Here is a 13,045-nt window from a genome sequence, read left to right as displayed (position 1 = left end):
TCTCTTGTGTCCCCAACAACCCAATACATTTGTCAGGTGTATAGGTGCACTAGTTCGGCGAAGAGATAGTGAAATACAAGTAATATGGATGATTATGAGTGGTAATTGCAATCTGAAATAAAAATGGCAGCATGCAAATATGTAGCAAAACTGTTTGTAAACGTTTTCAATGCTTGGAAACAAGGCCTAGGGATCATACTTTCACTACTGGACACTCTTAACAATGATACCATAATTGAATACATAGATATTATCTCTTCACTACGCTACTCTTAACCACTCCCCGGTTTGATAATAAACACAAATTCACTGCATAGGATTGCATAAGCATTTATTAAAGTTCGTATTCCCAATCTATGAACGCCCCACGCTGTCACTTTGAGCATACAAAGATGGTAATAACTTGCCTCCACAATTCATAAGTATTTCTGTAAATTAAGCTTAAGAAACAAACACGGTGTGCACACTATCACCTTCACACCGTTGGACAAGGTGTCCCCGGAGATCACATAATAAAACCACTTGAGTATCACAATAGTTGAAGAATAACATCTACTTATTCAACTAGATTACAAAGATCATGATCACATAAAGATCATACATGGAGAGATAGATATACCACATAGCTACTGGTAAAGCCCTCAACCTCGGGGGAGAACTACTCACTCCTCACCGTGGGAGTCAGCAATGGCAATGAAGATGGCGGTGGAGTCGATGGAGATGGCTCCAGGGGAAACTCCCCGTCCCGGCAGGGTGCCGGAACAGAGATTCTTGTCCCCCCGACTCTTGTCTGGGATGACGGTGGAGCTACGGAACTTTTAGTGCATGGAGGCTTATTGATTTAGGGCTCACGCGTTGGGAGGCTTCTTACAGGCGGAAGGGCGAGGTCGGTGGAGGCCAGGGCCCCCAGACCACCCCTAGGCGCGTGATGTGGGCATTACCCTTCGGGTAACTAATATTGCGCTACCTCCTACGGCCCAACTAGGGGCCCATGAAGATCATCTACCCAACCAAGGTGGGCCGCAATGTCAGCTCCCGTGAAGATTTCTTGAAGAACAAGGCAAGGAGACGAAGAAATAAGGAAAGTTTAGATATAGCACACTTTGTAACCTAGTCGTACTCGAATAGACCTCTCAAGACCTGACTCACAATATAAGGGCCAGGAGAGGGGCTGCCGAGGGACACAATCAATCTAGCCAAAACCACCGCAAGTCGAGAGTTAGGTCATACACAAATCTAGCTTCTCATCGAGTTCTTAATCAAAGCCTTCGGCTACCCCATTGTAACCCGATATTTACAATAATCAAGATCAGATAAGCAGAAGTTAGGGTTTTACCTCGTCGAGGGCCCCGAACCTGGGTAAATCTTTCTCCTCGTTTGTTTGATATCCGATGTCTCGTGTTAGCCTGCAGGATTCCGTCAACCCTAATCCCCTCAAGGTGGGCATTGCCGAGGAGTACCCTCGACAATTGACGCCGTCTGTGGGGAAACCTGTCGGCACATGACTCGGCATCGGCTCCTTAGGCCATGCTATCAGCAGCTTCATCATCACCACTGGCGGTATCGTCGGCCCCTTCATCACCAAGTTCGGGGAACTCGATTCGATTCGGGTCCTTCGAATTCACGCCGCATGACAAGTCGTCTCGCCCGACCTTTTTGGATCTACAAGGAGGATGGGGCATGACGTTTGCGAGCGTCCACTACAACATCAGTGCTGAGGGCATCCTTCGGCTGCCCGAACCGATCGCCTTCAGTTCAGTAAGGACATCATCCTCGACAACGACAGGGTCAACCGCGACTAATCTGGACTCGGTCACTTTATCGACTGAGTTCTCCGCATCAACGAACTCTTCACCGCCAACGACCCATCGATCAATGTCATCCATGTCAATTGGATCTGATGATTCTATGTCGTCCGACATGACTTCGTATTACTGTTTAAACTGCGATACCAGGCATGGGTTGGGCTCGGACGACACACCGTTCGTCTACAGTGCCAATTATTCTTCGGGAGAGGAAAGTATCGACAACATCGCCAGGACGACTACTTGGAGGGCGGTGCATCATCAGATCTATGCCACCCTCAGTGCCGGAAACGGAGGAGAAGAAGGAGAACATACGCCACACGCGAGCAGGCGCCGAAACCCCGAGATTCGTAGTGGGGTTTGGCTCGAAATGACGCGGTAGGATCATCAAGTTGTAGGATTTCAGGAGTTGGATCGGGATTCTAACTACCTTGATCATACCTAGTTCGATCTCGTTACCGGCAAGGCCATTCAACTCGTTCTGGTGCGATTCCATCCTCATGACCTAGTCATGTGTTGCAACTTGGATGTAATCTCACCGAGTGGGCCCACTACAAGAAGACCCCTCCTACAACAACACATATATCCGTATCTAAGTGCATATATGGGCGTTGCTAACGCCTCTACCAACGGATAAAAATGTGTTGCGTTTTTGGGTGTTGCAAGGGTACAATGCAACGCATATAGATCCGTTGGTAAATCCATGGATAAAGTGTTGCAAAATAACAACAGATTTCATGCAACCATTGTATGCGTTGGTAGATAATATAAAAGTATTGAACCGTTATTTGAAAATAATTAATCATGTGATTTCGGTCAAAATAAATTATTTTATGTACCTCATTGTTGAGTGGTTTAATCTTTTTTCTCAACAAGAGAATATAATTTAGATGAGCTGAAACACAACACACACACACACACACACACAGAAATCACAGAATAATGCATCGCATGAAGAAATAAATCATGTATATTATTTGAATCACTATCACAATACATGAAAAAAAAATCTGACGAGTACACATCTTGATTCAGAATATGACAATCTAACTACTACATATACTCCTACTAATAATCTGTCTTTATATATGTTTCGAGCTTTATATCCAAGTATAGCAAGTCCTTGTTGATATGTTGGTCCTGCAATAAAGAAAATTCTTATTAAGTATGAAAGTGGCAACAACTGGCCGGAAAGGTATATATAGTGAATCCAATTACTAGTTGCAGAAAACAGATAATAAGGGTATGGCGACAAAATGATCAATAATTTGGTCCAATGGTAGTAACTTTAGATATGAAATATTTATCAGAAACTCATATCCCAGATTGCTCATCATAAACATTCATGTCTCCTTCGCAGTCATATAACATAGAGATACAAAACAGCGCAGGGGCGAAGAACTATAAGTAACCAAAATTACAAGTCCATTCGTATATATGCCTATCTAAGTAGACGATCCATGATAAAGTTGTTCAGTGTGCTTATTATTAGCTGCTCCAACCCTCAAATAACTCGATTAGGTGATGATTAAATATCAAGGTAAACAATCTTCATAACTAGAATTACCACAATGAACAAGTATTCCTTGATAAACTTCATAAACAACTACTAACACGTTTATTATACGCCTAGTATATGATATGACACATACAACAGGTGTGTCAAGATTAGTTTTAAAAACAGGAGTGTCAGGGTTAATAAGTTGGTGTTATACAATAATATTTTAATTCCCATAAACATATATTCAATATTAAGCAAAGGCAAAACTGGATCAAGGTATATTAAATAAGATTTAAGCTGGCCTACTGCAATCAGTTAGGTGCCGAGTATATATGATGCGTACCTTCAGCTTCCGTGGGGATGCAATATCTCTACAACTGCTGACGGTAACTGCAAATACTCCAGTGGTGTGACTACTGACCAAATATAAAATTAACGAACATATTTTGGAGAAGGAACGAGAGTACCAGAAGTAAATCGCCCGGTTGTCCTCGATGCATCATCCATCCATATAGGCTCCAGAAGCCTGTTCAAAAAAAAATATAGGCTCCAGAAGCTCCGTGAAACTAGAAAATGAATAGTTCAGGGGATGAGCTGCCAACGGCAGGAATTGGCAAGGCCATATAAATCCTAGAAAACTGGTGAACAGCAGAACACGTGTCAGCAAGTAAGGGAAAAGGTGAGAGGAATCTGGAAATTAGAAGTTGTGCGTGGAACCTGAACCATCGCCGCTCCTTGCTCAACCGCGACCCATCTGCTCCAACTCGCCGGTGCGCGGCTCTTCGAGAAAATGTAGCGTCGTGGAATAGCCCGAATCAATCGTTGCACTTGGAGCAAATCTGCCAGGGATCTCACGGTACGTGACTACAAAGCCATCATTGAATTGGCCCTTCAAGATGTCTTGTTCCTCGTCCTAAGGCGAGCAGTGGGAGACATGACTGGTGGGAGATGTCAGCCTGAGCAGCATCCCTGATGAGATAACCGGCGAGCGGCGCCCTGGGGAGATGAGGGAGACGGCTAGGTTTTGGGGGAGAGGACCGCGCGGTTGCAGGCGTTCCTTAGTGGCTGCATCTGATGGGGTAGTGGGGTTGACGAATACCTAAGGGACCTTAATGGGCTGGGCTTGTTAATTTTTACTCTTTGCAATCAGTATATGGAGTTATGGACAACGGAAGTAAATTGCAACGCATACGTCCGTATCTACGTAAAAATTTGCAACGAATATTTGGATCGTTGCTAAGTATGTATAGCTATAGGAGGGTTCTTCTTGTAGTGGCCCGAGTATCTTCCGTCACGCGCATGAACAAATCCCGCTCTTGACACACACGCCTCAACCCATCCCATTGGAATACCTGAGCATCAGTTTTATGACCACCCTGTTACGGTGTGGCGGTTGATGATGCCAAAGCATCCGCCGGTGACAACAATTAGATATGATCTCACAGTTTAAGCATTAGGTCACTACGCTTTCATAAATATTGGAACGTTGAACTTGATATGACTTTGATTGTGTTACAATACATATATATGGGAATGTCCATCATATCATTCACTCAATAATATGACTTCATTGTGAGTGACATATGTGTCCATGATCGGGAAACCTCGATCATCGATTGACGTCAATGAATTACTTTGCGAATGCTCACTAGGGACCATGGTTTGTTTACACTACCACGCGTGTATCAACATTTTCAATTGATACAGTTATAGTATGGCATGGAACTATTATGAACTATTGATAGTAGTATATAATAATAAATACTCTTTATCATTTCCAAGCGGCTCAGGGTGGTTTTAGAGCTTACGGAGATTGACGAACATGGAGAAGCACTTTCTATAGGAGAGAAAGAGGGCTTCGAGTGAATGCTATTCCACTTTCACGGTAGTGTTCTTTGATCTACCGGCGGTTGTGCAATAGCCAACGGCGAGAGGGAGTGAGAGGTGAGACGATTCATGGCGTGCCTTCTCGGTGGATACCGGATTCTCTCCTCGTTTCCACAAGCGTGCAAGTTTTTTCACACGTTCTGCTCGTCAGCGCCTGCCCTGCTGAGAACGTCTAAATCGACCGTGACTGGGGAGCCAACTTTTAGGCCGCTTTGAGAACCGTGTGATGCATGTATTTCCTGAGCCGCACAAGATAGTTCCCCAATAAATTGCACCGACCAAAAAACAGCTAAATCCCGGGACATGGCACATAAACAAGAACAAGGCTTGCTAGCGAAAAGCCTTTTCAACATAATTCTTGTATGAACTTAAGCTTCTGTACAGGAAATCAGGAATCAGGACCAACATCTGTAGCCTGTAGGATAGGATGCTCTCTAAATCTCCCCCTCCCTTTAGTTCCTGAACAACACAACCGGGTGTGCGCACCCGGCCAACTGGTAATCGAACTCGAGCGGACTATGTTCTCTCACTCGCAACAAGGATTGTTAACAGCCGGTTATTCCACAATGCGCAAACAGAACCCTCATCAGCGATCATGACTTGGTCTTGAACGGGACATAGTGCTTGAGCGACTCGGTGACCCCTTCGATGGACCCGACGGCGGCGGCGAGTGACACGAGGAAGCAGAGGAAGCTGAGCGTCTGCAGCGCCACCCACCTCGACGTGTATTTCTGTATCCGGCGCTGCCGGATGTACATCTCCACTGGGAAGTACACGGTGAGCGGCCAGAACCCGATGGCGCCGAGGAACCCCAGTATGTCGTTGAAGAAGGGCATGAGGATGGCGAGCACCGTGCTCACCACCACGAACGCCGTCCTCCACGTCAGCCTGAACATGTTGAGGCTGAAGCTGACCTTCTTGCCGGCGGAGACCGTGTGCTCGCGCGCGATGAACGCGGAGTTGGGCCAGCGCCAGGCGGCGTAGGTCTCGACGGCGGCGAAGATGGGCTGGCAGAAGACCTGGTAGGCGCCGACCAGGTGCACGACGATGCAGACGTTGGCGAAGTCGATCAGCCAGTAGGGCTCGTAGAAGCCGAAGCCGGTGAGGATGTTCCCCTTGGCGGCGTTGCCGAAGGCCGCGTAGCCGAGGCAGCCGCAGAGCATGTAGAAGGCCGTCGTGGTCGACACGCCCAGCATCGTCGCCTTCTTCATCGTCTTGTTCTCTGCCGGTGGAGACTTCACCGTATCCTGCAGTTTTTTTTTAAAGAGTTACTCAAGAGCTCTGTAAACTGGGGACACGGCAGCGACCTTTTCTGTTCATGAATTCAGAAACTCTAAACTTTCTAATGTAGTGCTGCTTACCTGGATTTCGATGAGAATCATGGAGTAGGAGTAGGCGAATGCGATGTCGCCGAGCGCCTGGAATGCAAGCCAGATCTTCTCGGCCGAAGTAACGTCTACTCCAACTTCAGTGCCACTCAGGCTAGTCTTACCAGTAGGACCTGCAGTCAAACCACATGACAACATGACACTCCATCAGAAATGGATTAAAAGGCATATCATCATCCAGTATGTATCTTATCAGTGAGCTTGGCATCGCGATGGTATGCATCATCGTACCTGATATCACCTGTGCTAATGAGAGGCCAACGGCGATGGACGCGTAGGTGAACGACATGATCGCGGCGAGGAAAGAGAGCCACCACAGGTCGTGGAAGTTGGGGACCTGGGAGAAGAAGATCTGGACTGCCCCGAAGACCACCATGTACATGGAGTCGTAGACGCCGCAGTCAGCTTCCCGGCCGTTCTTGTGGTAACAGTTGGCCTTGTTTATAGCCCTGAGGAATTGTTCATCATCCTAAGTCAAAAATCTCGATAAAAGGAGTGCTGCATTTCACTGTATCTTTTTTCTGAATTTATCGACAGATGAATCGACTATTCGACTTACGCAGCGCTGATGGATGCTGTAATGGTGTACCCAATTGCAGTTCCCACCAAGTTAACGTACTGAAAAACACCACATGTCAAGACTTGCCAGCGACCTGTGCACGGATAAGCACAGGAACATAGTTAGTAGAGCGTACATGCATCCACTCCATGGCCGGATTTTCAAAGAGCTCCGTCAGTTCAGTTCATGCGATTTGAAACTTACTTAAGTATGCTGCGACGGCGTCCATGTAGGTGTAGTTCCTCTTCCCAGTGGCCGGATCTCCGGTGCGGTAGCAGTCGGCGAGGAGGCTGGAGGTGTAGTAGGTGATGCCCGCGAAGAGCATCAGAGTGACGGGTCCGACGACCCAGCCAAGCTGCGCCGTCGCCCAGGCGAGGGAGAGCACGCCGGAGCCGATGACGGCCGTGATGATGTGCGCACTCGCTGTCCATACCGTCCCTGATAAACAAGTTATACAAACTGTCAGTGGTTTCCTGCAAACCGCCCCTAAATTGCTGTTGAAATGTTACGGTTTCTCTTTCATATCATAGAAAAAAGAGGCGGTGTTTTTACTTTGGAAGAGGTTGAAACCCCTGGACTCTGCGTTGAAGAGATGTATACAACCTTTATTTGCGAAGGAGACGCATTGTAGCTCAACTGAAGATTGGCTGAACTAGGATGGTCTCAAACTTGTTTTTGATACAAATAGGTCGCATAGAAAGTGTACACAGTACACAACTTGTTTTCTTGGACTGCTCAAAATACATAGGTGGCCATAATCCTGGCCCAAAGTTTGCAGGTTTACGATACATGTATGAAAATTTCTTATTTCTTGGCAAATTTGTTAATTTTTAGCCAAATTGCTTATTTCTGAACTGAAGATTGCATGGACTAGAATAGTCTTAACTCTCAAACATGGAAATTGTAAATAGTTTCCTGATCAACAAGTCGTACAAACTGTCACTCGTTTCCTGCAAAGTGTCCTGAAACTGTCACTCGTTTCCTGCAAAGAAATTTTCGATAGATATATGAAAAAATCTTTTTTCTTGGAAAAAATCTTATTTTTTTGGAAAAATTTCTTATTTCTGAACCGAATATTGCAGTATATATTTTTGGGCCAAATTTGCAGGTTTTCTATACATATCGGGAAATTTCATAATTTTCTGTGCCAAATATTCGAAATGTGGAGTTTTTAAAACTCATTCGGGGCAATAAACACTCGGACACACCTGATTTTATCCATGGACGAGTACATCACGTGTTCGACATTCATCGTTTGTTTTATGAGGCCACTAATACTTTTGTCACCCCCTCAGTCCCCGGCAAAGATCCTCTAACTAGGTGGAGAGCATGCGGCACTCAAAGTCATTTCAACATAAGCCAGATCAAGATCCAAACGACTCCACTACGTTCGATGTTTGGATGTAGATCTAACTACTCTCTCCAATGTCCTAGAAATGTAGTGCAAAAAATTTATTTGGAACATTATGTACATAAATAAGGTTTTCAATCCTACCACAAATCGATTGACGAAAGCAGAAAAAAAAATACTATGAAGCCACAAGCCCAAAGTGGTAACATATTGCGACCTTGAGTACAGTTATGCGGATATATCGCCATAGAATTACACTCATAATATTGTTTAGTTTTATTTTTTAATATTTTTTTATTGTGAGGCTTAATATCGTTTGTTTCTATATTACTAGAAAATACACAATATCAGGCAAACTAAACATAGCAAAAAAATGGTTCAGTCAAATTGGATGACCAAATACATGCACACAATGAATAAACACTGAACTTCCGTACCCCTCAAAAATAAAACCGAACCTATGTACCCACAGACAAGTTGAAATAAATCATTGACAGGTCCGGCTCCCACAACAAAGTTGAACACAAGTCCTCATGCCATGTTCTGCGGCTGGTTTGGTGTGCTACGTACACAGCTACAGTCTCGGCCACCGCCGGCATAGGATATTGACTAGCTTTAGCTACGACTCTACGAGGAGACGATAGTAGTATATGCCTGCATGGTCATGGTTAGGTTAGGGCAGGGCGGGTAGATGTGCGTGCCCGAAGGTCAGAGACGGCAGCGCTACGGCGCTCGCATCGGTGACGTTGAGCTCATCCCAGCAGACTCTACCCTCGATCGCCCGTAGTATCGCCGAACAGCTCGATCGAGTCAAAAAGACAAAACACGCGGCTCTATCTTTCCGTCTCCTACCAGTTGTTGATTGCCCATAGGCGTGAAGGGCCAGTATCTGGAAGAATCCAGGAAGGTGATATTCATTGGGCACGTGTCATGGATCGTTTCTAGGCCTCGAACTAAAGCTTGAAGTGCGCGTGTTAAACGTGTAGCTCACGACTTAAGTCACTTGAATTCAATTTATAACGAGCTGAGTTTTAAATTTTATCATTAATCGAGTTTGAGGTAAACAAGCCGAGTTTATCGAGTACTCGCCCAGCTCGCTTAATTCGGTAGAAAGAATATTTTGTTTTGGAGGTTTTTCGGGTATGGGGTCAATGGTAGTGATGAGAGTTATTTGACTACGCAAAAGAAGATAACAACAAGCACAATTTACGAGCTTTCATTTTTAGACTAGATTGTTGAACAGTCCAGCTGAGCTAACTCGTTAGTAACAAGTTCTAGCGAGTCGAGCCGGCTCAAATGCTAGCTCTTTTTTTGTGAAACACACACAAATATAGATGCTCATAAATATGTGCATACACTCAACCATATGAACGCGCGCACACAACACTCTGAACGATTCTAAAATACTGATTCACCGAGTAATATTTCATCTTTACAAAACACCAATATTAAACATGCGGTTTGATTTCTGGTGGGCTAGTGAGTTGGTGGTGTCACTGTCCTCCTAACCATCTAACAACACGTTAGATCGTTCATTGCTAGTTGCGTTTGTGTGCCTCCGCCGCATCACCCAAACATGGTTCATACGGTGAGCAAAAGAGAAGCATGGTGCATACAGGTATTTCCATTCCAGATAAAATTGTCGCCGAGACGAAAGAAAACGGAAAGGGGAACTTATTTGACCGTGATACGACTTCCCTCAGTTGAGGAAAAGAGAGAGGCCGGGCTTTGTTCTTTTACTTGCTGTAGTGTAAGTTTTTTCGCGTCAAGGAAACAGATTCTCCTGGGTTAGGAAACAGCCAAGGAAGACCAGCCAAAGAGGGGCTTTCAGGCCTGAATTATTTGATTGAGATGTTCAGATTGACAAGCTAGCACATCACCAGTCGGCAGGTATTTTCTCGCTCATGATCGACCTCATTGGTCTGACCATGGCTTGAACAAGGGGCAGCGCATCTATCAGAATCTGTACTTATCAAAAAGGTTACGGTGGATTAGTTTTACCAACAAGTGCAGGGGCGCGTAGGAATCTATAAAGCGGCCTAACGCACGCGCAGGTCAGAGATGCGCGCGCTGTAATTCCATAATAGAATAGATGGAGCATCCACGCTACGTCGCTACCCCGATCGAGACAGCGAGAAGTTCAGCCCAGAGACGTATATACGTACAACTTCTCGACCTCTAGCAAGCAAACGAACTAATGAAGCGCAATGCATCGTTTTTCTAGTGTTGGGCTTTTCACGGTGCATTGTATCTTAGCACGTTATTCTGGATAGTGGTGTACTTAGAAGGTAATTACCTTTTTTTTTTTTTTGTGAAATTAGAAGGTAATTACCTAGTGCATTGTTTTTAAATTCGTATCTATATTTGTAATTTTTGGAGATATGTTTGCATGGGAATTGAGCTACAAATCTATTTTGCATATGGCTTCAAGCATAAGATGTATCTTAATCCCTCCCTCCACATATAAATGTACGTTTACACACGTCTTAAGTTAAACATTCTTAATTTTGACTAACTCTTTAGAAGAAAAAAAGTAGATGCATTTACCTCTATAGATAGATGGTAAATGCTATATTCATGCTGACATATAGTTTAATAATATATTACCTCTATCCATAAAAGGACGTCGCAAGTTTTTTCTAATTTAAATGTATGTAAATACTTCCTAATGTCTAGATATATCAAAAATTTAGACAAACCTCCAACATCCGTTTATGGACGATGTCATGTATGTTGCTATTTTGTGTAAAAATGTGGTAAATTTTAAAACCATATTTGAATTCTAAAAAAGGAAAAATCATATACTTATCTGTGGACAGAGAGTAGCTAAAATATAACACCAATCTTTATTCTCATTTAATATAGTACCACCTACGCAAAGTATTATCTATTTCATTTAAGAAAAACCCGCCATTGCAAAAAGCCTTAGCTTGTAAGAAACACCACCAGTCTACTTACTTATTTCATATGGTCCCAAATAACACATACTACTACGTACTATGTATCTGTGCGTTAAAACATGTCTAAATATATGTGTACATGTATGTAGATAAAGTTGAGAGCCTTATTTTGGAATGGAGGTGGTAGTAGAGTAATGATGCACAGTGGACAGCTATGCCGTTTCCGTTCGAGTTTGACAGTTGGACCGACACGCGACCCATGTTCGGGACGGCCATGTGAGGTTGAATTAAGAATTAAATCAATTACTTACTCTAGATACATTTGTCTCGACTCTCGATACAAATCTAGGTGGAGCGTGCACGTCAAGAGGATGTGATTGCTCTTTGTATTCTTGTTTCTCCTTTTTGGTGTGCTCTAGGTGTGTGCCATCCCAAGCGTGTGATTATACGAACGAAACTAGATAGATAGCGCGCCCGATGGAGGGGACGCGTTCCGTCGGGGGTTGGGACGCCAAACAACCAAGGCGGACTATCAGAGAACCAAAAGGCTTGACAATTTCCTCCGCCCACGGCGAAAATCAACAAAGAAAACAGCTAGGCTTGCCTTAATCCCTCCACCAGCGTCCGGCTTTGCTGAACACAGCACGTTTGGATGCTCGAATCAACGGTCAAGAATGGCAGGAAGGGACGAGGAAGCGCACGCGCGCATGGCCCTCGCTTGCGTCGCGCGTGGTCCTCCGCGAGGAGAAGCGAACACGCGCCCCAACTCGATCCGTCGTCGTACGCGTCAACACAAGGACAGCAGCGCCGCAAATGTTCCGCGCGCGGCGGCGCGGCGATGGCAGGCATGGAAAAGCGACCGCGGCGGCGAGCCGGCCGCCGCGGCGCCATGTTTTTTTGGCTGGCGCCATGGAAGGCTAGAGTAATTGTGCAGCGACGCAAGCTACAGAGGAAATTGATGAGCATGAGCTTGAGCTTTGTCCTGTTGCTTACCGGTGCGCCGGTGCTTGCCGTCGTCGTCCACGTCCACGTCGCCGCCCTGCCCCGAAGGAGGAGGAGGGTAATACGGCTCGCCGGCAACGGCGCCGTTGCCGTTCCCCTTCCGCGCCGCCATCTCCACGTCCTTGGTCATCTCTGCGACTCTGCGTCAGCTAGTCTCTCCCCCGCTGCCCTCTCTCTGTGTCTGGCTGGACGGTAGTAGGTGTGGTTTTGGAGAAACAGAGAATGGCAATCAGAGAGAGGAGCCTCCGGCGGTAATATATACGCAAGCCAGCCGGGGCAAGCCCCTGATGGCCCGTGCCGTTTTTTTTTTCATGGCTATACCGCTTATATTCTCTTTTTATTTCTTTCACATCATCGAACACATGCTCCTATCCGCGGTCGTTGATATTGCGGCTTCAACGGTCAAATATGAATGGCTTCTTTTAAGACTACCCATAGTGCCACAGAGAGTATACTAGTGTCTACTTGGTTCCATTTTATATATATATATCTCCAAAGGCGGACCTAGGATTTTTGTGAAGCCTGGGCACACAACAAAGCTGGAGTCTAATTCAAAGAAAATATCAAGGCAAGATGCAATTTTAACCAAGGAATCCAAGACTGAAGCCTAGGCAAGTGCCCAGGCAACAGGGATGTTGGATCCGCCCCTGTA

At 45.3% G+C, this 13,045-nt stretch overlaps 1 protein-coding gene across 1 annotated transcript; it reads right to left on the bottom strand.

The window, feature by feature from the left end:
- Positions 1 to 5,504: 5,504 nt before the first annotated feature.
- Positions 5,505 to 12,633, bottom strand: LOC127313139 (amino acid permease 3). Its single transcript, XM_051343687.2, has 6 exons — positions 12,385 to 12,633; positions 7,345 to 7,578; positions 7,141 to 7,234; positions 6,813 to 7,030; positions 6,555 to 6,694; positions 5,505 to 6,440 (listed from the first exon to the last, which is right to left on the bottom strand). Exons 1-6 carry the CDS (start codon positions 12,521 to 12,523, stop codon positions 5,787 to 5,789), a joined length of 1,479 nt encoding a protein of 492 aa, XP_051199647.1. The 5' UTR covers positions 12,524 to 12,633; the 3' UTR covers positions 5,505 to 5,786.
- Positions 12,634 to 13,045: the final 412 nt, after the last annotated feature.

The sequence above is a fragment of the Lolium perenne genome, chromosome 7 (genome assembly GCF_019359855.2).
Source record: "Lolium perenne isolate Kyuss_39 chromosome 7, Kyuss_2.0, whole genome shotgun sequence".
Classification (NCBI taxonomy): domain Eukaryota; kingdom Viridiplantae; phylum Streptophyta; class Magnoliopsida; order Poales; family Poaceae; genus Lolium; species Lolium perenne.
This window is presented reverse-complemented; position numbering and strand designations above follow the sequence as displayed.